This window comes from Microtus pennsylvanicus, chromosome 3, assembly GCF_037038515.1.
Source record: "Microtus pennsylvanicus isolate mMicPen1 chromosome 3, mMicPen1.hap1, whole genome shotgun sequence".
NCBI classification, from domain to species: Eukaryota; Metazoa; Chordata; class Mammalia; order Rodentia; family Cricetidae; genus Microtus; species Microtus pennsylvanicus.
Genome location: NC_134581.1, coordinates 35,407,736 through 35,433,674, shown reverse-complemented (window position 1 = coordinate 35,433,674; position 25,939 = coordinate 35,407,736). Strand labels below are relative to the sequence as shown.

Genomic DNA, 25,939 nt, shown 5'->3' with positions numbered 1-25,939 from the left:
AACTATTCTACCTTTGAGAGACAGTTCTTCTTGGCCTGTTATTAGGCTTTAGTAGAAACAGAACATTTGACTACATGCCAACAAGTTACCATGTGACCCAAGCTGCCCATCATGAGCTGAACATTTTGTGACCCACCAAGTCATAAGGTAGGTTGTGCACAGTTGCAATCTATTATCAAATAGATATGGTATATACCTTATTGGAACCAATCAAGTCCTGAAGGCAAAAGCAAGTTACTTGAAAAAGTTAAAAAACAAATACCTGTCTTGGGGCTGGAAAAATATCTCAGTGATTCAGAGACCTGGTTCCTATTCCAGAGGACCTGGGTTCAATTCACAGCACCCACATGGGGGTTAACAAACATCCATAATTCCAGTTCCAGGGCCTACACCATGCCCTTCACTCATTGGCTGAAGAGATATATATATAGGCAAACACCAATACACATATAATTAAAATAAAGAAAAAATGTAACCAGAAAAAAAAATACATGCCTTGCTTTAGTTGAAGGTTAATCAGAAGCCACTATGCAGCTCCTAGTGGGGTCTTTATGACCTTTGAATCCACTCTGAGCAGAAACCCACAAATGCCCGGTGGCTCTTCCCCACAGGGACTTCTGAAATGAGTATCTTCATACTTCAATAACTCGCAACTTATCCTATTTTCCTCTAGCTTCGGGACTTACACAGCTCTGATCTGTCTCTACAAATCTCAGTTGAGGAAACTACCAAATAGAACATTTTCAAGCCTGCTCACACTGGCGTGGCACTAGCCAGCAAGGTCCCTAAGCAAGGTGCACAGGTGATGCCATGTCCAGCTATTAACATCCTTAAATCCGGCACAATGCAGACAGCAGGTGCAGAGCCTTGCCACAGCAGGTGACTGGACAAAGTCATTCCCATCTGAAGCCATAGACACCCGGACCAGGGAAGTGCCAAATCGCTCGTGCCCAGATAGAGGGAGCTTGCAAAGAGGTCATGAAGGCCAAGATCTACAGGTTCAGGCTAACGGTAAAAACATCCAGCCAGCATCAAATTGGTAGTAACATTGTTTTCAAAGGATGTCATTTTCTATAAGTTAAATTTGAAATAAAGGGTTTACTGGAACAGCAAAGCTGGAAAGGATTTTGCTTTATCCAGAGAGAAAATGGTGCTTTTGGTGTGTGTGTGTGTGTGTGTGTGTGTGTGTGTGTGTGTGTGGTTTCTCTTACATCACTTACACATTTCATTTATAATTGATCATGTCACTTTGTCTTTCTTCTTTCTCTCTTCTCTCTCTCTCTCTCTCTCTCTCTCTCTCTCTCTCTCTCTCTCTCTTTCTCTCTCTCTCTCTCCAAACACACGCCCACACACACCAGGTATATGCAGGTGCCCAGGGAGGCCAGAAAATGGTGCTAAATCCCTTGGAGTAGGAAGTACAAACAGTTGTAAACTGCCTGGCTTGGGTGCTGGGACCTAAACTTAGCACTCTTAACCTCTGAGCCATTTCTCTAACCAATAAATAAATAAAATAGAAAAAGCATTGGTTTATTTATTTGTTTTTAAAAATAAGATCATAACCTTATAAGATATGGACAATAGCATTTAAAAATTGATCAATAAAAAGCAAATCATTTTTCATCCAAATAAACCTACTGAAAATACTTTGAAGATAACTAATAAAATTTGCATATGACCTGATTTTATTAGGTGTGATAATGGTAATTGAAGTTACATATTTCTTTTTTCCCTATTTTTAGACCTAAACACATATGGAAACACACAGGGATGAAATGACACAATACTATTGTTTGCTTTTAATCACATTAGTAAGAAAAAAAGGGGCAGATGAAGCACGCATAGTAATAAAGATGATCAATGTACTGTGTAAATGTTTTGAAAATCACAAAAAATTCCTCAAACCCATAAATTATTAACTCAATGCCCCAAAAATAAAAGATAAAGTTGATCTTGGTCATACTCTCCAGCAGTAATCAAGCCAAATTCAATTTTGCTTCTTTAAAAAAATAAAATAAAGTATGATTGCACTAAGTTTCATTGCTTTGCAAAATGAGGTCTTGTTATGTTGCTCAGGCTGGACTTGCATTCCTGAACCCAATATACTATCTATATCTCCAATGCAGTTAGGACCACAGGCATAATAATTCCCATTCCCAGCTTATGTTTCCTAAATTTTGAATCATATTACGACTCTAATGGAAGATTGAGGTCCATCGTTATTATCCTATTATAAGATGCGAAATACTCAGTATGTTGGGATGCCCAAAAACTAATATCAGACATGACAAGTGAATCACAGCCCTGTCTTCAGCAGAGGACTTCTGAAAATAGAACGCACTTATTGCTGCATTAATGAGGCCCAGAAACAGCACTACAAACCCAAGAAGGCATGGAGGAATGAAAGCATGTGAGGGTATGTTTGTGCTGTTTCCAAACTCCTATCTTTGTAATTAAAGTACTCTAGCACGTTAATTCTATTTAAGAAGAAGCTCTGCCTTGCAAGGCATTTTTCTCTAGCTTCAAGAAAATAATAAAACAAGTTGTGTAATGAAGCCGTCTAACACTGTGGGAACTCTACAGAGCAAACCTCAAAGAAAGACATTGCTGGGGACTAATTAAATCAATATATCTGAGAGATGGCAGTACCGCTCAGAGAGCTGGATTAGCCTCCTGCCCATGATTTTATTTTCTTTTGTGTTGTTTCAATTTCTAAAGATCCTTGATATGGTCTCGTGCACACACACACACACACACACACACACACACACACACACGCTTCCCAAGAGATACCATTAGGATGCTGTGTCACCATGTGACATTTCCCAACCCTGCTCGATGGCTAGACCTGGTGATATGAGGAATAGGTTTTCAATAGCACAGAGCAGCCTTGTTCCCACCGGAGCCTTGAGAGCAGTGTTTAAGCAGTCGCTCCAAATTTATGTTACTATTTTGGTCACAGGCATACTCTCTCAACTGCTACAATATGCAATTAAAGTGAAACTTCCATCCAGACCAACTTGAAAACAACCTTGTCCACAGTAGCTTGTCATGACAGCAACTTCCCCCAGCCTCCCTAACAGTGGAAACTGCAATGTCTAAATACAAGAATCTTCCTTTAGCACACAAAGCACAGGACTATCATTTAGTAGGACAATAAATTCTTTAAAAGGGCCTAATGTGTAAGTGACGACTGTAAAAGCGGAGAATCTATTTTGGCGTGGTTTCTCCACAAGGAAAACTCAGTTTTTCTTATTTTAATCTACTTCTCTTATTTAATCTTTCTCCATTGTTTTTCTCCTCACACCTTCCATACTTTGCAAGTAGGTGATGTAATTATAAAAATGAAAAAGATGACAGAAAGGATATAAATTCAGATGAAAATATAAATTTAACCCTAACTATGACATTGACCTACACTAACTCATCATTCATCTGCTAAAACACAGAACGCTCAAGTACTTTCATGCCAGACAAGGGGCTTCTTCCTGCGCTGAGAGGAAGCCCTATGCACCTCTACCTGAGAACTATCCAGCTATCTGCCGCCTCCCCTTCAGCTTCCTCATTGTTCTTCAAGCTGGCCTGTGGCCACCCACCACACACTCGCCGCTGTTTTTAGTGCAGAAAGTGAACTGAGTTCTAAGTGAAGTTTAAAATGCAATACTTCCGTTCCTGCCAGTAATAATCACTACTGAAATAAAGGCTGTCCAGAGATAATTTTCTTGACATTTTAAATTATATCTCTATTGACTGGCCATCTCAGGGGAGAACTCCTTACCAGGACCATACCAACACCTACCTGTTGACTTCCTCTTAAATAGAAGTAATTTTTTTTTAATGTTGTGAGAGGAAGCTGCCTTATCCTCAAAGCAAGCTACATAGGGAGAGCATGAGACTCTAAACTGCCGAAAACCAGTGCAGGCCCATAGCTCAGCTCAGCCCCACTTGAGGGCTCCATTTTCTTTCTTTCTTTGTTTTTCTTTTTTTTTTAATGGCACCCACCTTTTCAACATTACTGAAAGACAATAGGCAAACACAGTAAGATAGCTGGATCTAATTGCAAAGTGGATATCCTGGGCTAACACTCCTGCACTTTCACTAAGACTTTTGAGATTAAAATGCACAGATTATAGAATGTGGCCAGAAAGAGAGCATTATGGTAGCACTCCAAAATCTAAGTATGAATAAGTGTCCTGTTCCTCCAGACCCCAGTGGCGGCTTGAGTTGAAGGCCTTTCCTCTACCCAAAGAGATGACGTGCAGAATGTGGCTTTTAGAACAATCTTTTCAACAAACCTTGGGTTAAAAGCAGGGAAATTGGTATCTAAATCAACCTCTAAGTTACATTGTATTTTGCAATGTTATTTTACCAATTTAAGACTTCAGTTCAACTCTTACCTGCTCCAAATGACTTCTCAAATTCACTAAGAAGAAAGAGTCCCCAATAAAACAGTCATTTTCTCGTGGCTGTAGAGGCTTATTAGCAAAGGGGTCAGGATGGCAGCACCATTCTCCAACCAGAGCGCCCCAGTTCTCACTCGGCAGTGGGAGCACCCTGAGGAGCTTCCTAGTGGAAAGAGGAAAAGGGTACTTTTTTCACTGCACAAAATGCAATGCTTTTTTTTTTAATTAAATCAGCATGAAAGAAGAAAGAAGCTCATTAGCCACATGCTTGCAGTGTCAATTCCCCCCAATTATGAAAGTAAAATGTGCTCAGGCTAGACGATGTTTTACACACGGCAGAGAGGCATAAAGAAGGCAGAAGTCTCCCTTGGCTCACTATTTACAAATCAGCTACTCTAACATGACAGCGTTTTTATTGCCATCCTTTCCATGGGCAGCCTGTGCCCTGAGAGGACACAGACAGACACTGCATGCATGCACACATGGGAGACTTGTGCCCTGAGAAGACACAAACAGACACTGCATGCGTGCACACACGGGAGGCCTGCATCCTGAGAAGACACAGACACTACATGCGTGCACACATGGGAGGCCTGCATCCTGAGAAGACACAAACAGACACTGCATGCGTGCACACATGGGAGGCCTGCATCCTGAGAAGACACAGACACTGCATGCGTGCTCACACGGGAGGCCTGCATCCTGAGAATACACAGACAGACACTGCATGCATGCACACTTGGAAGACCTGTGTCCTGAGAATACACACACAGACAGACACTGCATGCATGCACACACGGGAGGCCTACGCCCAGAGAGGACACAGACAGAACTTTGTTTCCATTTCTTCACATAGGTCCAGATGCCCAATGACTCCACAACAGTCTATGGGATGTCAAGACTTTCTAGCTCCTCCCCTCACTGTCAGATATTTAGTTTTGAGTTCTTAATCAATAACCCTGTGATGGATATACCTGTTAAAAAGTTACATAGAAATACGATCATTTTTGGGGAGAAAACATCTTATAAGTAGGTGAACTTCTCCCCACATAGGGTTAACCTCTTCTTAATTAAACACTGTCACTTTTCCTATCTCCACCCAAGGAACGAGTTAAAAGCATACTTACTGCTGCTTTAATTAGCAACTCTTAAATTACTAGTGATCTAGAAGTGATTTTTACATTTACTGGTCACATTTATATTTCTTCTAAGGAGAATGATCAATAACTACGTTTTTAAGATATTACCTATATATTCTTATTAATTTATAAAAATATGTTCCATACTAAGGATATACCCTTTTAACTGGCAATTGTTATAAATATTTAAAGAGTTATTTTCTTTTTCAATTTGGTTTGCTGATATTAAATAGCACTTTCTTCTGTGATTTCTTTCACTTCTCTATTTTAATAAACTTTTTATTTCTGAATAATTTTTGATTTACAAAAACATCACAGAGATCATATATAATCTGTGGATAGTTCCATATACACTTTCCCCACTTTCTCCAGTTAGCATCTGGGTAACCACAGTTGACTTGTCAAAATCTCAGGCTTTATCTGGATTTCACCAGTTTTTTCACCAAAGTCCTTTAGTTTAGTTTTGTTTTGTTTTTATTTTTGTCTTTTCGATTCCAAGGCACAATAATATATGGCACACACTTTATTTGGTCATCACGCAATCCAGGCCTCCTTTGGTCTCTGACAGTTTCCAAGTGCATATTTCTCATCAGTCTATAAGACACCTCTTAGGCAGAGCTTCTCTGATGCTGTCTCCGGATTAGTGTGGGCCACAGGCTTGGCGAAAGCATTCCAGAGAAGAAAGTCCTTCTCATTACATCCTGTCACAGCACTCTATGTCAGCAGAGCTTGCTCTGGTGATGCTAACCTGATCTGTGGCTTAAGGTGACATCTACTGCTTCTCTTACTAGTAAAATGCAAATAAAATAACGTGCATTTAGAAGATCAGAGTTAAATTAAAATATTTAAGGTATGCCTCTATCATGTCTACTGCACACACACACCTTACCACATTTTTCCTTTCTCCCAATCAAATATGAGTATCATAAAAGGGGGGTGACAGATTGGAAGAGGGTAGTCATATAACTTACAGCTCTACAGGACCGAGCTATGAATAGAAACACTGACCCAAACGGGGCACCACTAGCATCATTTTGACTGCTGAGATGGGAGGGCACTGACAAGTGATTCTTTCAGCATCCACTTCTGAAGGCTTGCCAGGAGCAGGCCAGTATGCTGGCCTGACAGATGACACCCAAGCACATACCCAGTCTCTTCCTTTTCAAAGTACTCCGATAGGAATTAGAGACTACACACGGTAAGCAAACGTGTGCGTTTAGAAAGCTCCTAATAGAGCAATGCCGTTCTAACCTCCTGGGGGAGGGTGGCAGTACAGATCACAATGGAAATGTACGAAAGCGTCAGCCCCCTTCCCATATAAGCACAAAGTCTACAGTTTATTTGTAGGGAGTCAGAGTGCTCCCAAACCAGACCATGCATACATGGGGGGACAGACAGAGTCCTAAGGACATATTCTGCTTATCAACTAGAGAATAGGTAACTTCTGAGCTGGTCTTTGAAGGATAAGAAAACAGGAGTCCCTCAAGCAATGAAAGGAATTTAGGGCACTGGAAGAAACAACACAAAGGCAGGCCCTACATCTCTTTATCTCTGCACTGTATTCCTGCCGTTTGACACACTTCTTAAGTGTTTCTTGAAGGAATGAAGCGGTAAATTTTGGTAAGTCTGACATGTGAGCCTCCTGGCTGGATTTGCTGCATACGTGGGTGCAAAGATTAACAAGCCTTTCCTTGCTGCCTGAGTATCTGACCTTTGGAATAACCACCTAGCTTCGTTACCTTGGAAACCAGGTAAGATCCTGAGCATCACATATATTGCTAGGCAACACTGCTTACGGTAGAAACGATCCGTACGATTCGTAACTGCATCTTACTAGGAAGATCTATGAATGAGCTGCACACATCTGGTAAGGGTGCATACTTTGACCTTCCCTGAATGCAGTTACCTTAGTAAAATCCTAAAAGCCACAATCAAAGAATTGTCTGCTCGGGGCAGGGAAGCTTCTCAGCCAAAGCAGCAACTGCCCCTGTCTGATACGGATCTTGTGCTCCTTACCTGGAACTATGTCACATGGGGAGACAAGGATCCCCCAATGAGAATATCAACTATCCCTTACATGGACTGCATGCAGAAAAGCCCATATAGATAAAAAATCTTTTTGTTTTAATTATTATTAGCTATTTATTTTATATCCCGACCACAGCCTCCCCTCCTTCCTCTCTTCTCACTCCCATCCCATCCCCCCTCCCCCAATCCACCCCTCCTCCTCCTCATTCTCTCAGAAAAGGGCAACCTCCCAAGGGCTTCAGCAAAGCATGGCATATCAAGCTGCCATAAGACCAAGCATCTCCTCCTGTAGTAAGGCTGGGCAAAGCCATAAAGCATGAGGAACAAGTTCCCAAGAGCCAGACAAAGCACTGGGGACAGCCCCTGACCCCATTGCCGGGATTTTCAATACAGATGAACCTACACACCTGTCACATGTATGCAGAGGGCCTAGGCCAATCTCATTCTGGTTGTTGGTTCAGACTCTGAGCCAGGCTAGGGGTTTCTGTGGGTTTTCTTGCGATGTCCCTGAACCCCCTGTTTCCTCCAATTCCTCCCTCTCTCCTCACTCTCCTCAGCAGTACTCCCCTAAGAGCAGCCCAATGTTTGTCCATGGGTCAGAGAGGAATTCTTGTTGCTGTCTAGCCAGCAAGAAATGTGTCCTATAGCAATCTTGTGAGTCAGTATGAGTAGAAGCACTTGCAAGACCCCTGGGGGCACTGCACACACCTTATCATATTTAATGCTCAGGACACTTCGTGAGGTCTAAACAACAATGCTCCTGTCACACAGGAGGAAAAAGGGGCTTAGGAGCGTGAAATGTCTTCACACGTCCGTAAAATTAGAAGCAAAGATGGAAGCCGTGGGTCTTTATCCAGGACTTTTTGGCTCTAAAGTTACTCTTTCCCTTGGAATACATGCACCTCCCTGGCCACACAGGGCAGGAGTAAAGGCTGAGTGGGTGAATGAGCACCCCTTCTGTAGGGTATTACATGCATGGGAAGTCTAGGACCTAAAAATAGGTAGAAGCATCACAGTGTTTTAAGGAGGGAAGTGAAAACGAGAGTTAAGCATACATAAGTCCATGAATCGCTCAGACTCTCGGCCTCCTGACATTGTGCCTTCAGGACCAGGACAGGAACTCAATACACTGAAAAGAGACAGAATGTCAAAGAACCACGCATGATCAAAGAAATGAAAGCACACAAAGACCTGGGAGAATTGATGCCCATTATCACAAAATAGGAGATTTCAAAGTTAACTTGACCCCATGTCACACCAGATAAGCATCTACAGATAGCATCAGAAAGAGGCACGTAATTCACAGCCCACTGCAAAAATTAAAGGTTTACAGCAGAAAGAAAATTTTCTGATTTTTTTCTGGGGGGGGGGGGCGGGATGAAACCTTTAAGAAGGAAAGATGCATTTTAATCACAGATCGACTTAAAGTATATCTGCCAAAATAGCACTAAAATGTATTTTCTGATATCATCTACTTCCTAAGAGTATATTCAAATAAAAGAGAAACCTTTATTTTTTAATTCAAGGTAGTTTAGCTAAAAAGCTGCTGGAAAGAAAGGGAAGCAGCAACTTAGGTTTTCCTCTAGACTTAAGATCCTGTGAGGAACAGTACATGGTTACCACAAATTAACGTTTGCTGTATAAACTTTTGGAAAATAATGACATGTAACATATAACTTTAATAAAAGCTAATGATGGAGTTTTAACGCTTAAACATTTGTGGGAGAAAATACAACATCCCTTAACTTTGAAGTCAGTTTCTAATCAATGACAATAATGATGGCAATGCCAGAGAACCGTCTAAAGATTTGATTTTAACCAACCGAACATTAAAGATCTTAAGAAAAAATATTAACTACTTAAAGCTCAAAATATGGCAGCCAGAATTTACATAAATTCAGGCAACATTGCCCAACAGGCAGGCAACCAGCACTATAAAACTAGCTTTAGATTCTAATATTTGTCTGTACACACCATGATTAATCTGTAATATATAATCTTATTCCTAAATGCATACAATGCTGTCAAAAGGCCAGTTTACGAAACACCTTGTTTGGGGGGAGGGGAGCAGGATGACAGGGACTGAACACGCTTTGTACATGTAAGCATGTGGTCTACAGCGTATCCAAGGCCCGATTCTCTACTTTCAAAACCTATTTATTTCTTTTATAAACGAAGTGATGATCCTCACCAGAGTATTCCTTTGCAGCTACAATTGGAGCTGGCCTGTCAAGTGGCTCCCTCAAGCAGTTGGACACTGTGACATCTGTTTCCACAAAGCCCATCCTGCTGTTTTCCTAGAGTTTCAGTGTCCTCCGTGAGCTTGGGGCTGACATTGAGTATTGCCATTGTGGGCGGCAGGAGGGTCTGGTCCACAGACCTCAGGACAATGCCAAAGACAGTCTGCATACTAAGGTGTGGGTGGAAAATCTGTTTGGCTACCGATGTCATTCTCTAGTCTGACAGGAATCTTTTCCAAGAGGGCAGAACAAAATCTAAACACACTGACCTCTGACTATTGGCAAAAAAGGAAAATGTATCAGTTGTTCAGTCTCAATAAGAACATAGTCAAAAGCTGCATATATTCAGACAAATTTGGTAGGAAAACTTGAACTAAAGTAATTATAAATTAGACAGCTGTCTTATAAAGAAACAAGGTGTTGTTAACTAATATGCAAACAAAACAAAATGGCTAAGAGTACGCAGCCCTGAAGAAAGAGAAAGGCTGTAATAATTGGTAGGCCTCGGACGCTCTGGTGATGAAAATGAAAAGCCATTAACGAGTCTTTCCGAGTCAATGTCTTTGTGTTATTTCCGTCCTTTCCTGGACAAGAATCTTTCTCATTCAGAAGGAAAGAATAGAACATGCTTTAGCCTTAAACTAGCCAGACGCTCAAGAGTCACAGAAGCTCAGAGCACAAGCTCTTGAGTTTCAATAATCAGAAAATTTCCGTGCTGATGAAACTGTCACAGGTTTCTCTAACCCAACTTCTGCAGTTTACAAATAGAGAAATAATGCCCCAAAACTAATGCAACTTATTCCTATATAAGAGGGCTTGAGAGATGGCTCAGAGGATAAGGACATGCCACTCTCAGAGGACCTGGACTCAGCTCCCAGCACCCATGTGGGGTGCCTTACAACCTTATAACTCCAGCTCCAAAGGATCTGACAGCCTCTTCTGGACTCTATAGGCAACTGCACACACACACACACATACATATACCTACACATAGACATACGCATGCACGTTATAAAAATAACAAAATAAGAATTTAAAAGAAAGCAGTCGATAACCCTGATACCCTCCGGAGAATGCTGCTTATAATTTGTTGATATTGATGAAAATACACATATCAGCTCACTTGAAACACCGCTGGTCCCGTTTGCTTTTTAAGAAGCACCAAAGTGGTCCTTGGCAACCACGCAGAACAGGTCACCAAGGAGGAAGTGCAGAGGCCCAGGATTGATTTCCACAGTAAATTGTGAGATCCCTGAGCAGACACCAGGGAGAAGTCCATCCAGAATCACAGGACATACTGTCTCAGAGAGTATGAGATGGATGCAAACCCTGAGCAAGTTACTACCTGTGCTGCTCAAGGCACACACACGGGCTTGAGGGAGGTGTGCTATGAAAGGGTGGGAGGGGACCAGAGTCCATCCTCTCATTCTGAAACCTACAGACTATGGGAGCCACGGTCCTCAGCCCAAAATGCTTGAGACATTAAAGTAGGACATTTGCTACTTTACAAATAAAAACAATCTGGAAAGGGGAGATGGAATCAATAAAACCAATTATAAACCTTGCTGAGCATTTACTCGGTTAGATATGTCGCATTGCTTAGCTCTCTTGTAAGTCTGGAAAGAAAGCATGATTAGAAGGCTGTAACTGGAAGAAGAGGTTCAGGTGATACAGAGAAGGTCCTCCGCCCTCAGTGAGAGAATGGAAGTTCATACATATGCTCCATTCTCCAGCGAGGAATGGAAGGGCCAGCCTCCTGATAGTCAAGAAGGAAGGCTGTGTTTTACCATCAGCCCCACACCCTTCCAGTCCTCAATTTTAGAGCCTAAGGAGGACCGACATCAAACAGAAGACTACAGTCCTGGACAGAGAGATGGGCACTGTAGGGAGGCCCTCTCCCTTAGCATCCTTTCCCAGGGAAGCATAAACACTAGGCAGTAAAGAAACAGCATCCCCCTTCTGTAATGAGTACCAAGAACGTAACCGTTCCTGCTGTAACTCCCAGATCACTGCATGTGGCATAGGATGAGATGTTTCAGAAACTTCATCCGAGAATTAATCCAAAGCCTGAAACGGTCTGAGGGAAGGCCAATGTGCACAGAGATCTCTTGGCTCTTTCAGAAGTGCATCTGCCATTAAGAGCAGATGCATAGCAAACTTCGTCTCCATATATTTCAGACCCCTTCAATTCTTACTCATGCCAATCCCTCAAAAGAAGCTCCGTTTGAAACCTCCCCAAACCTTGAGGGTACATTTGTGCCAGCTCATCTACTTGGAGCACTGCCAAAATCAGGAGGCAAGCAAAAAAGCCTGATGTGAAGCCAAAATAAACACCAAATTTTACCACATTCAACCCAATAGAGACCTCCTAAGAATACACTTTTTCTCTAGGCTCCATGCCTAATGAGGAGGAGGCAGGTAAGAATAATGGTTACGGCAACAGCTACTGATACATGGTGAAGGCTTACCCCGTACCAGGCACTGCTAGAAACACTTGAATCACCAGAACCTCCCAACAGCACTATGAGGTAAGGTCTATGGTTAGCTTCACTCTCCATAAGGACACTGTGGAAGAGTGACCAAATAACCTTTCCAAGATCCCTGAGCTAGCAAATGATGGCTGGCCACTGCTGGCTACTGCTCTAGACTGCACAGTCAAGAGAATAGGAATCAAGGGCAGAGAAGTCAGGGTGGCTATCCTTAAGCCCACAGTATGTGAAGACGGGCAAATGGACCTCAGAAGAGGACCTAAAGCAACCCAGGACAGGGACAAGGCCTCAAAGTAGTGGTTGCCGTGGCAGCTAAATTCTGAAACTCAGGCTGGGGCGAACCAGGGAGTGGTGGTGGGTAGGGTGTCTTCAGGAAAGGGAGTAGCTTTCAGGTAGCCTCAGGGCGAAGAAAAGCTGCCAAGGCTGTGGAACACAAGCGCCAATCCAGACACAGTGATAACTTGTGAGTCAGGTGGGGAGGCAGGAGGCTAAAGAGAGGGCTGAAACTGGAGGCAGCACAGGGGAGCTGCTGTGGCGTGTACAGGATCCCAGCTCTCCATCCAGAAAGAACAACTGTGCTTTAGAACACCTATGGGCAGAGGGGGACAGTGGATCTGCACAGGGCAAAGCAAGAGGAAGTCTGAGCAGACAGAAGGCTGCTTACCAAGTGTCATTCGGTAAGAGACGGTGGGCAGAGGAAAATGATCTCTACTCTAAAGGCAATGGCCACAGTTGCCTGGTGACGATGTTTGGGGAGCAAAATCTTCTGGGCAGAGGCTTGGCCTTAGAGAACCAAGGACGCTGAAAGCGGAGCAGGCTGCAGAAAGGAAGTATTATTTTCTTATCTCGGGCACCTAACTCAGGAAATCCATCAAAGAATTCTTCCTTTAAATACAGCTAACAGTCATAATGTTTTCATCTGTCTTCTACATGAGTCGCTAGAAGCTGAAAATTCAGAGGAAGCATTTATGCCCAAGAAATCAGAAAGCTGACCTGAGGAAGAAAAAAACATTAACAAGAGACAATGGGGGGGGGGGGGCAACTTGGGAATGCTAAGGAAAGGAAATAGCAAAGAGCCCTTCCCTTCTCCTTAGAGTAATTACAGCACATCACCAGAGCAGGTTACAAGATGAACCCAATCACCGAGAAAAGGTTACTTTGTGCTCTGTCTGCTCCATCTTAATAAGCAGGGAACTAGAAAGGCCCCGACTGAACTAGCTCAGATCCAGTCCTGTTGCACAGCTCCTGCAGGTGGAAATCTACTTCCTATGGAAACCCTCACACACCATCAGAACAAAAGGGACACCGAGAGATGACTCCATGGCTCTCCGCTCAGTGATCAGTCCAGGCTCTTCCTCCAAGACCAGCTGCCTCCCTCAGACCATACCATGCCCCCCTCCATGATCATGGTGAAAGTCAGGGTTAACTTTGTTCAAAGGGACATTAAGCTGGCTCTCACTTTAAGGCCCCCACCATTCCCTTGGTAACTGTTTCCAGAAATCATCCCCAGGCAGAATTCTAATCAGCGCTCAATACATTCCTTACCTGTCCTTTATCAAGACTTCACCGCAGGATTGGCAAGAAAATGTGCAACATTCTTGGGCTTGCAAGCCTTGCTTAAACACTGATATCAGTTCTAAAGGAAATCAACAAAACAGCACGTCTTAGTGGTTTGGAACAAACATATTATATGACGTTTAAAGGATTCACTAGAGCAATGAATTGCCACCGATACACACTGTTGATGAATTACCCAGAAGTCTAGGCTCAATTAGCACTCTCCGATGACTCAACCAGAAGCAAACATTGTGAAGCGTTTCCAAAAACAACAGACTTTGCTTAGTATTCCTGAGCCAGGCATTGCCCTAGATTACCGTGTAACATACTGGTGAGTCTCTTCTCTCATTCTATAAATACGATAAATTCTATATTAACAACGAGAGTAGCTGGATCGCTAAAATGTAAGCTCAATCTGGCTTTTGTTTTGACGGTTAAGTTTTATGTCCACCCCTTCACGTTAAACTCTACGAGTAAGCAAAGTGGACATCCAGACTGGTCTTTGTGGAACAGATCCAAGGAATGCAAAGCTTCTAAGAGTTTCTTTATCCAAGAGCAAAATCCAGTGTCTGATGAAACTGTGGGGGGTGGGGACGAGAGGGAAGAGAAGATATTGCAAACTGTGGGGAAAGCCTAGGCTGCCCATCCAGTTGCACTAGGTGGCTTGTACCTCTCATTTCTGACGTTTCATTTGTAAATGAAGGAAATTTTTATTTAAAAAAAATCCACCAGATTATTTGTCTATTAAAAAAAAACCTAATTGAAGAAATGAGGTCATAGTTACTATAAGCAAGCAATAGAATCTGCTTACTGATACTTTGAATGTACTTTAAAATGCTTTTTAAGATGCCACAAAGTTTAAGTCCTCCCAATTAAAAAAGTTCTGCAGTTTAATCTCTAAGTGTCTCTACAAATCCCTGCTGCACGAAGGTTAAATAAACAGTATTATTCTTCAATGCTGATCATCTATAGTGAAGACCCAGGTTGAGCCCTCCAACACAGTCCAGAAGAAATCAATTTTCAGTGGAACACTGCTCTCTGCTGGCCACACGTCAGGTATGGAATCCTGGCTGCGCATGGCTGCTGGGGAAGAGTAACAACAGATCACACGCTGCACACCGCAAGTCACCACCCCACCTGCATCAACGTCAAACCAGTGTGCCAGGGAGGTGTGGGTCATGACTGCTCCCTAAAAGCTGAGAAGGCTACTAACTCTTTAAAACCTCGAGACACGACTGAATGCTAAAAACTTCACAAGTTGCTTCCTCCAGTGCTTAGATTTCGGGGCACTCCAGCGTGCACCAAGCTGATAGTCAGCCATGCGGAACACTTATTCCCCACCTATTATACAGCAAGCACCAAAGCAATTAAAGTTGGAAGAATCTGCTTTAGAGAGCTTTGTATGCACCACAGAACAGGCTTTGAGAGTTTCCCTTTTCAGGTATTTGAGCAAAATGTTTCAAAAACATCATGACAAACACAAACAATGCAAAAAACCAACAAACAGCAGTGGATTCAGTTTGCCCGCAGTCAGTACTGAATGTTGCTCATTAATTGAAAAATGTAAAAAATAATTCAGTTACAGAATATGAACATGTCCCTGGACATCCCTATTCCTCTATCCTTAGTATCAGAATCGTAGAAAACATGGTGGCTCTCACGCCTGCCTTCTGATAGTTTCAGCAGGAAGTTCCTGCTATACTTATTGTTGCCAACAGGAAAAAAGATCCTCCATCCCAGAATGTGGGTACAGTTGGGAGGCAGTAGTTGGGCTATGGTCCCATCCTGGGGACCTTGCCCTATTGGATGTCACTTAAGCGTGACATGACATCTCTTTCCCCTGTCCCTCATTTCTCAAACTGATCCTACCTATTGCAGTCAGTCACTAATTTGGAACATTAACAAAATTACTCTTGGACAAAAGAATAAGTGACCTTCCCTCTACCTTCCCTTGCCTTTCAAAAGCCAGAGGATGGGTTTACATCGTACAGGCCTCTTAGGACAATCCTGTTGTCCCACCTCCAGGATGCACAAGGCTCTGCTTGCCGAAGGGCTTACTGCAGATGGCTCAGCAATGAGGCTTTGGGGTGCAATAGAAAGAACAAAGGTTTTTCTCTGATACAAAGCATCAGCTCCGCTTCCCCCAATGCTGTTTCAACTCTACAGCACTCATTACATTGTAAGAGATACGAGCTAGTATCGAAGAAAGAAAAAAGATCTTGCAAAAAGAAAAGGTTTTTTTTTTTTTTTTACCACCTAGCTGTATTGATATACATTTTGAGTTTGTATACAATCACAAACCCTGCATTGCAGCCACTGAGATGACAACAGCCTCCCATACCACTCTGGGTCCTCTGCAGGCATTACCCCAACTAGAATGATCTCCACGGCTCAGTTCTCTGGTAAATTATCTCACCCTCAGGTAGCCTTCACGAAACTCATTACTCCCCATGGCATTATTCTGCCTTCTTTACCCACAACGTTTTGCTGTGTGCAGTTTAATTATGTCGTCAGCATCCGACATTCCCACCCATTAGAATAGACACTCCACAACCACAGAGGCCTTGGTGGCTTGTTGGCCTCTGTGTTCCCGGCATCCACATGGAACAGCTCACACCAAGTTGGAGCACACCTGCCTGCTGAATGAATACATATCTATGAGATGTCTTAAAACAAACCAGGTTTTAGATACTTGCTTTATGGTTTTATCCTCACATTCGTGAGCCGGACATTTATGATGAAAGAAATAAAATGGGCGGTTTGGGGGAAGTATCTGTACCTTCTGCTCAAATTTGCCAAGAGACTGGAGATGCTCTAAAAATTAAAGTGTATTATTAAATGTATACTTAAAGAAGTGAAGTTTCGGAAACGTTAAATGACTTGTTTCACATCACACAGCTGGTTAACTGGCAGTGGATCAGGGCCCTGAAACTTCTCGATCAATAGCCCCTCCAGGCCATTGATTGCCAATCTTTTTCACCTGGGAAAACTTCAACTTAATAAATACCAACATCCATCAGGGCTGCGGCTTCTACTCACGAGGGCTGGATTCAGTGCGGGCCTGCAGACGAAGGTGCAGGCCTTCTCCGCTGATATACTGCAGCCCGCCGCACGAGGACGGTACAAGCCTGACCTCTGCTGGAAGCTGGGTCTCGCTGCAGCCGTCAGGGGTTCGCAGCAAAAGTGAGGTGGGCGATATGGAAACATCCAGGTGCATCCCTCCTTCATCTGGCTCACTGATAATGCAAAATAGAGCCCAAGTTAATGATTTCTCTATGATGAGAAGAACTACACACGCTTCACACTGCGTGAAAGAAGCAAAAGCTTAACCCACCATTTCTCTGCTTCCTTCCCATAGAGACCTTAAAAAAATCCCTGTCCCAGGACAACAGAACCCTAGGAAACAAGCCAGACTAGGTGAGACCAGGCGAGATTGTACGGTCGCCCTGTGGAAGTCCTGGGTCATGTTTTTAACTCTTGATCCTGAGACCAGCACTAAAGGCAGGGAATCAAAGTATTATTAACTGATATGCAAGATGTTCATAGGGAAACACAGATGCCAGGCAGCTTTCTGCAAAAAGTCAGAAAGTAAATATTTGCTGAGTTCTCTGCCAGCCTGGGATCCACAATGAGACTGTCTCTGACGACAACAACAAACCCCACACAACAGAAAAAAAGGCAACGACTGGTTCACAGACTGTGCCAAAGGAGGCCACAATTAGATATGTGGTTTGGTGTCCACTTTACTACCTGGGCGATGTTAAAACACATCGGGCACTTACTTAGAAGTGTTCCCAAAGAGACCGCTGAGCACTTTAGCCCCCACTGCCCCTGCTTCGGTTCTGAAATTTTCAACCACTTACACAGAGCTGCACAAAGTGCACTGTTCAATGTGAGACCGTTCGTTTCTCGGCCGCCAGACCCAAATAATGACATAGAAACTATATTAATTGCAACACTGCTTGGTCTGTTAGCTCAGGCTTCCTATTGGCTAGCTCTTATACCTTAAAATACCCCCCCCTTTTTTTTTTGGTTTTTTGAGACAGAGTTGCTCTGTAGAATATAACCCATTTCTACCATTCTGTGTATTGCCATGAGGCTGTGGTTTACCAGGTAAGGTTTCTGCACATCCTTTTCCTTCAGCAGTTACATGGCGTCTTCCTGACTTCACCTATTCTCTCTATATATCTCTGTTAGGATTTTTGCCTGGCTTTATTCTGCCCTGCCATAGGCTGAAGCAGCTTTATTCATCAACCAATAAAGCAACACATATACAGAAAGGATATCCCGCATCATTTTCCCTTTTTCTGTCTAATTAAAAAGGAAGGTTTTAACTTTAACAAAATAAAATTACAAATACAAAACTGTTCTCAAGCAAGAATTATAATAACAATATTTAGTCCATTTACATTTGGCAACATAAGGAAAATACTCTATCATCGATCCTATTTTTGCGAGTCTAAAGCTTTATATTTAATTTATCCTTTACTATAACTAAGGAAATTTACCTATAACTATAAGTATCTGTCTTCAATTCTTCAAAGACCCCAGAAGGATATAATAGTACCTAAGTAAACAAGAAGTGCATTGTAAGCAACTTCCAAAACTCTAGAATTGGCAAACACATCTCACTTTCTGGACCCAAGTTCTTTTGTAACGTTGAGGCATCCACCTTGAACCTACAGGCCCATAGTATCCAGCAGACTTTTCCATGAAGCAGGAAATTTGATGACCTGTTCTGCCTTGTAATCAGCTGCTTTCTTCTGTGTCCTGAAGAATGTCTGGCAGTTTCTATTGTGAAGCAGGAACCCTGAGGGACCATTCTGTCTTTTGAAAAGTTCAGCAGTCACTTTTCTGTGGGTCCTGCATGCCCAGTTCATACAGCATACCATCAAGTAGTCCAGGCAAGAACAGTTTCTTACCCAAATGGCTAGCTTTGTCACACTGAAGGTAAATTCCATAACGAGTTTCTTTAATGTCCATCAACATCTCTGAAGTAATTGATGCTGCTTCAGAAGCAAAAATGCTGAGAAAAGTCTAAGCTCTTAAAGCATTTTTAAATGCCATATTTTGTACATCTTTGAAAGATTTGAAGAATACCTATCCATCTGAAATATATCTCTGCACATCTAGAAAACCTAACTAGCATGATTATAAGTGTGACTATTATAAATGACTATTGGTCTGTAATTTTTAATTATACATTACATTTTTTAAAGGTTTATTATTTATTTATTATGTATACAACATTCTGCCTCCAAGTATGCCTGCACGCCAGAAAAGGGCGCCAGATCTCATTACAGATGGGTGTGAGCCACCATGTGGTTGCTGGGAATTGAACTCAGGACCTCTGAAAGAGCAGTCAGTGCTCTTAACCGCTGAGCCATCTCTCCAGCCCTACCTTACATTTTTTAAATGAGCTGCATAAACATTAATGCCTTAAGCAAGAGTAGAAATATACATATAACAAATTGACCTTAAACTTGTATCAATAAACCAAAATCCATACCAATGTAAAATATTCAACTCTCTATCAGTACACTGTCTACACGGCACATAACACAAGCAGAGTGGATTGCATGGCAACTGTTCTCACGCTGTAATGTTAGGAGATCACAGCAAGGGAGAAAAGCTTACACACATTCAATTCAGATGTAAGTCTGCTTGTATTGATTTTCATCCTGAGAAAGTTGAACTTGCAGATCTGGAGACTAGCAGCAGTACCATAAACCACATGACCTCTATAAGATAATATGCAGGAAGGTAGCCCCGGGGGTCTCTCCCTCTTTTTGCACGACTCTCATCCTCATGGCTACACTCTCAGGACCTAGCAGAAACCTAATGACCTCTCCCAGAGGCCTGGCCTCCTAACATCACTTCTCTGAGAATTTAGAATTTAAACTGCATAGATTTCAAGAGGACACAAGCATTTGGGCTCTAAGCGGGTTATAGCAGGTAGAAGGGAAAGGTAACAGTAAAGGATCCAGCAGTATCCCAGTTGCTCAGAGGACTGACCAGGGAGAGAAACATTGTGAGCTAATGAAAGGCAGGATGTGTCCTGTGCAAGAACACAGTTACAAGGGGAAAGAAAGGGAGAAAGCAAGAATGAACCCTGGAGTAGTGGACTAGAACCAGGGATACCCCTAGGAAATCATGGTTTAGGATATAGATAAATGGATACAGTGATATAAACAGATGTGGATGTATGTCCATGTGCTGGGAGCAAAGACCTGTATTGTGGTTATAGTCAAGCCATCTTAGTTTACAAATTAAGTAAGATATTCACCTCTGTAGGGCAAGTTTGTGCCCAAACAACCCTTATCTCCCCATGGGTTAAGTATGCCCCAGGCTTCAGAAGTAATTAGCCTTCACCCTGTTAGTAAACATTTACAGACTCTCAGTATTTCCTTATCTTTTCCAATCAGCTAGGGAAGTCTCCAGACCTGACATTCCAGTTAGAACAATTTGCACAACAACCTGCGCAAGCCCCTGACCTTTTGCTATATAATGCTCCTGAGAAAAAATAAAGTTGGCAGCTTGATCAGAACACAGACTTGCTGTCCGTTTCTCACGTCTCTTGCCCCTTCAGTTTTCCCCTCCAGGGCCCAGGCTCCCAATTTGAATCCCGCTGGTCGGGACATACATGCATAAGTCAACAATATATGTCATCTACGTACTCTGTTTCTGAAGGAAATGACATTCCAAGAGTAATGAGCATCAAATCGTAGTCTATAAAGACAATTTTCCATTTAAAAAGAGGTGCTGAAGATTTAATTTGGTGTCACGTGTGAGGCCCCTAGACTAGATTCCCAGTATGTATTTATACAGACATACACATATAGACACACAGACATACACACACACAAATACATACCACACACACACATACTCACATATATGCACTTTTTAAGGTCTCATATCTCCAAATCCAGCCTCAAACTCACTATGTAATGGATGACATCGAATTTCTGATCCTTTGGCCTCCAAATCCCAAGTGTTGGGATTACAGGCAGGCACTGTTCCACACAACCAGTAAATATTTTTAAAATTGTTTTTAAACGCAAAATGATAGGGTGCCTTGGGAGGGTCTGTATCAGGACTAGAGAAGAAATATAAGAGAGAGAGAGAGAGAGAGAGAGAGAGAGAGAGAGAGAGAGAGAGAGAGAGGCCTACACCATACAAAAAAGCAGCAAAGAGGGAAACAAAGGAAGTCGCGTGCACTCTGCTGAAACTCTAATTTTGGTGGCATTGGGCATTGTTCTTGAGGCATTCCTACTACTGTTATTAAGGGGTCACACACACACACACCCTTAAAGCTATCCAATGCCTGCATATCACACTGAAAGGCAGCAAGCACCCTTACAACATCCCGTAAGATTCAGTGATATACAAGTAACAGGGAATCTGCAAATACTGCAGGCTAAGAGTCATCATGGTGAAAATATTTACACCAGAGAAATCATCAAATGCTGCAAATCAAGACCTTCTGTTTATTTTGTTCCTGGCAATCAGGTTACTAAGTGCTTGGCCATAGGAAGCGCTGTGTTACTCCGCTTTCTGTCACTGCGATTAAATACCTGAGAAAAACACTTAAAAAAAGAAATTTCCAAGTTATCTCCAGCATCGGTCATTTCAGTCCCCGGTCTCTTAGGCCTGTAGCTTGGGGCCTGCAGGAAAGCTGAATGCAAAGGCAGGAGCATATGGCAGAGCTGCTCATCTCAGGGTGGTCAGGAAGCAACGAGAGCGCCAAAGAGCGAGCGGGACTTTAGCTAATGCCCACTCCTCCCTCAGTTCCCGTTTCTCCCAACGGCTCATTTAGATATGCTTTCTCCCTCTTGGCATCTCATAGCCCGTGCCTCATCCGTTCAGCTTGCTAAGCAAGTGTTACATCGAGAGACTTATTCTCCACACCTCACCTCGGACTGTCATGTTCTTCCAGGTATTTCCGTCTACTCAGTATTTCATGTTTTTTTGTTTTGTTTTGCTGCCTGACCACTGTTCGTTCACCCATTGCCACTATGAGCAGGAATGTAAACTGGTGTAGCCACTGTAGAAAGCAGTATGCAAGTTTCTCAAAACTAAAACTACCTCCTGCCTGAGCTATCAACTTCTGGGTATGCACCTGAAGGACCCTGAAGTCCTGTCACAGAGATGCTTGCACATCCGTGCTTATTGCTACACTGTTCACCGTGTTAGGAAGCGGACCCAGGCTGGATGAATGGACAAAGTAAGGGTGACTATACACAGTGAAATTTACTCTGCCACAAAGAAATCATGGCACTTTCAGGAAACAGAGGGAACCGGAGCTCGTTGCATTCATTCACACTCAAACGCCATGTTTTCTCTCATATGTGGATCCTAGATCCCACCCTACCCCAACCCCCAAGTTTTTTTTCTTCTCTTCCTTCCTTCCTTCCTTCCTTCCTTCCTTCCTTCCTTCCTTCCTTCCTCCCTCCCTTCCTCCCTCCCTTTCTGTCTTTTTTTCTTTTATGGTTTTATTGAGACCTGGTTTCTCTGAGTAGCCCTGGCTGCCCTGGAACTCACTCTGTAGATCTGTGGCCTCAAACTCACAGATGTACCTGCCTCTACCTCCAGAGTGCTGGGATTCAAGGTGTTCACCACCACACTCAGCTGTGGAGCCTATATTTTAATTTTTATACAAGTGTGGAAGAGTGTAGGAATAGGTCATAAAATGAGAAAGGGGACAGTGAGAATGGGAAATGAGTTCTTAAGAAAGCAGAGAGAAGAAAATGGAAAATAAGGTACCAGAGTACATTTTCCATGAAGAAGAAAACTGGGGAAGGGAGGGGACCAGCCGGTGGGGATGGGGGTAGAGCAAAGAGGCTACAGAAATAATGTATGTACAAAAGCCACAACAAAACCCATCACTTTGTATTACTAACTTTAAAACACTAATAAAAAAAAGTTGAAATAATAAAAGTACTAAAAATTCTAGTGAATACACACAGATTGTCAAATTTTACTTGACCAAAACACTCAAATGTGTGTTACTTGAAAAATAAATCACTTATAATGACACAGGTTTAAAGTATAAGGGCAAAAGGGATGCTCATGCACACAGTGTAATGAACTCATTTCTCATACAGATGCTGAGCTATCCAAAGAGGAAAAATTATGGTTGGAATTAAAGGTCATGGACCAATGGATATCCATACATAATAAAATAAACTTTGACTCCTACTGCACTGTGAACATGAAAATCAATCCAATAAACCAGAGATAAACAAAAGTGGTGACATTCCTAGAAAACAAATGCAGAAAAGCTAAGCACAGCGTCAGCCATGCTTAAGGTCCCACAGACGTGAAAGGCTGAGACAAGCAGACGTGTCCCTTTAAGTCCAGGAGTTCAGGCACAGCGTGGCTAGCACAGCGAGACCCAATTCTAAATAAGGACATGGATAAAAGAAGCCTGGGGAAAATATTCACAAAGGTGAGGGAGGTAAAGATCTAAGACATTACAATTTTATTAAGATTTAAATTTCTGCTCATCAAAAGGCAGAATATACTGAGTATCCCTAAGTCACAAGGCCAAACTGCTCTGGAATGAAAATGATCTCTAACCATCCCACTTTGGATTTCCAGGTTAGGGATGCTCAACAAGTCTTTGCAAATGCTACAAACTCTAGACAAGTCCAAAATCACTTCAGCACCAGACCTTTTCCAACAAGGCATACTCAGCCTACATCAGGAAAGTGAAAATGTCAGCCAGAGATGCCGGAAGACATCCACACATACTTACACCTGTGCCTTTATATTATTTCAGCTTGATAGCAAGACTAACCTGTTTTTATTAGCTAGAAACCATATGATACTTTACAAAAATAACACACAAGGACTATCAAAAGTAGATGAAAAAGTTCTCAAGGAAATTAAATACCTCCTCATTCCCAATAGAATGGTTCAAACCAAAGAGACGGACCGCGTTAGAGAACTGTTTGACAGTTAGGTATTGATCCAAGGGCAGACCGCGTTAGAGAACTGTTTGATAGTTAGGTATTGATCCAAGGGTATATATGTCACAAAAAGACCTTAAACAAGGCTGGGGGTGTGGCTCAGTGGCAAATGCACTTGCCTAGCTCCAATACCCAGCCACCCCGCCCTCGCAAACACACGGGCTCACACACACACAAATCTTATAAAGCAAATGCAGCTGACTCATAATAAACACTTTCTGAAAATAAAACACCCAAAATAAAATAATTTGAGGTAGGAAGATCCACTTCTAATTGAGATCTTGGAGGTAGGAAGACTGTCTTTATCCAGAGTCTGAGCTGTGATAAGCCACTTCTAATCTGGGCCACTCATTTTGCTGGAAGCCTTACAGGACACCAAAGAAGGAAGCTCTTTGCCCACTTGCCCTCGCTCTCACTGGCAAGTCCATTCCTTCACTGGCATTAGAGCCCACTTCTCTGGGATTCCAAAGTAGACTGAAGACCAGCTGGGACACGCAGCCTCGTGGACTGAGCAGCTACTGGATTCCTGGGCTTTCCGTTCATCGGCAGCCATTGTTGAATGATTTGGACTGTAGACTGTACATCATTTTAAGAAATCCCCTTTCTATATATACAGAGATTCATCCAATAAATTGTTACTCTAGAGAACCCTGACTAATACACGCGTCAACACGGTTCCAGAAACAGTGAAATCGTGTGAAATGGCTGAATGAAGCCAGACTATGTCACTAGGGTAGGGGAAGTGATGGGTGTGAGAGCCAGTAGTCAAAAGACCACAGAGAAAAACATGCTGTCTAGCTAAGTAGGTTCACTGACTTGCTTACAGAGTTTTATTTTGTTTGTATGAGGGTGGCAAGGGGCTCTATTTGGCAACGTTTGTATTCTTAATTAACAAACACGGTGGACAGAAATGGCACGTATCTGTTTGAAATTATGACCTCACTCCTTTATCTGTCTCTGCACCCTTCACCCCATATGAGGGAGAGACCTCAGAGCCTGCACATGCTAGGCAAATGAGTTGTCCTGAGCCTAGACTCAATCCCAACCTTAAAACTGAGAAAATTCATATAAAACAAGTCTAGCCTTGTGAGAAGGCGAGGATTCGAACTCGGTTCTCAGGCCATATCCAAAACTTCCACTTCAGCTACTTGGCAAGTTTCAGAAAAGAGGAAGAGTTCAAGAATGATGATGATGATGATGATAATAATAACAATCATAATAATCATAATAATAATAATACAGCTGAGTTGCTCTATAATACATTTTCAGATCTATTTGAACACTTGGCACAAAGAAATAGGCAAAAATCTATGGAAGAGAACACAAACCATTACAAATACAGACCACAAGCAAAAATTTCATTTTCCCGCCAAGTTTCTTGTTTGTGTAGTAAATATGAAATTAAAAGTTTGCAGACAGGGTAGGGAGATGGTTCTGTGGCTAAAGCGCTTGAGGAGCAAACACAAAGATCTAAGTTCGCCACCCTATCCCGTCCCGCGCACGCGCACATTGTCTCGCGCACGCGCCTACGGCCCCACGCGCTCGCCACCCTCCCCGCGTCTCACGCACCCGCGCTCCTGTGCCGCACGCGTGCACCAGCGCCTGGGTCACGCGCGTGGCTCAGGCACGCGGCCCCGCGCACCGGCGCCTGCTCCCTTACCCTAGGATTAGGAGCGCGCTCTGCAGCCGTCTCCGCACTTCCAGGAACACGCGCGTTTCCGCCGCAGCCACCGCCATGGCCCACCGTGCCCCCACGCGAGACCGAGCCCTCAGTTACCAGAACCCGGACAGAGTGGGAGAACGTGTGGCAAGCGGCTCCCAGGCGGTGGCAGCGCGGTGGCTGGGCGGGATCCGACGGTCGGCGTCTGTCGGCTACAGCGCCGCCTTCCGGGCGGAGAACGCACTGCTAAGGCGCCCGACCCTGGAGCGCACCTTCCTCTAAAGTAGGAAAAGGGGGCACAGGGAGCAAGCAGAGCTGGCCTCCGCTGTAAGGATGATGGATGGGCTCCATCTGAGCGCTTCTCTCCCTGAAATGAGCAAAAAGCTCAGACTTGGAGGCGGAGGAGGCTCCTCTGGATGGCTTGGGTAGGGATGAGGAAGATAAGGGAGCAG

The 25,939-nt window shown here is 43.1% G+C and overlaps 1 protein-coding gene across 1 annotated transcript in view; it reads right to left on the bottom strand.

Moving 5' to 3' along the window:
* Ube3d (ubiquitin protein ligase E3D) overlaps nt 1–25,690 on the bottom strand; it is a 134,609-nt gene extending 108,919 nt beyond the window's left edge. Inside the window, exons 1-4 of the mRNA XM_075967734.1 lie at nt 25,488–25,690; nt 16,893–17,089; nt 13,842–13,932; nt 4,395–4,563 (exon numbers count right to left, since the gene is read on the bottom strand). Of these exons, the coding sequence (XP_075823849.1) occupies nt 4,395–4,563; nt 13,842–13,932; nt 16,893–17,089; nt 25,488–25,564 (534 nt within the window). The 5' untranslated portion in view covers nt 25,565–25,690. The remainder of the gene's footprint in view (nt 1–4,394; nt 4,564–13,841; nt 13,933–16,892; nt 17,090–25,487) is intronic.
* Between the last annotated feature and the right edge of the window lie 249 nt (nt 25,691–25,939).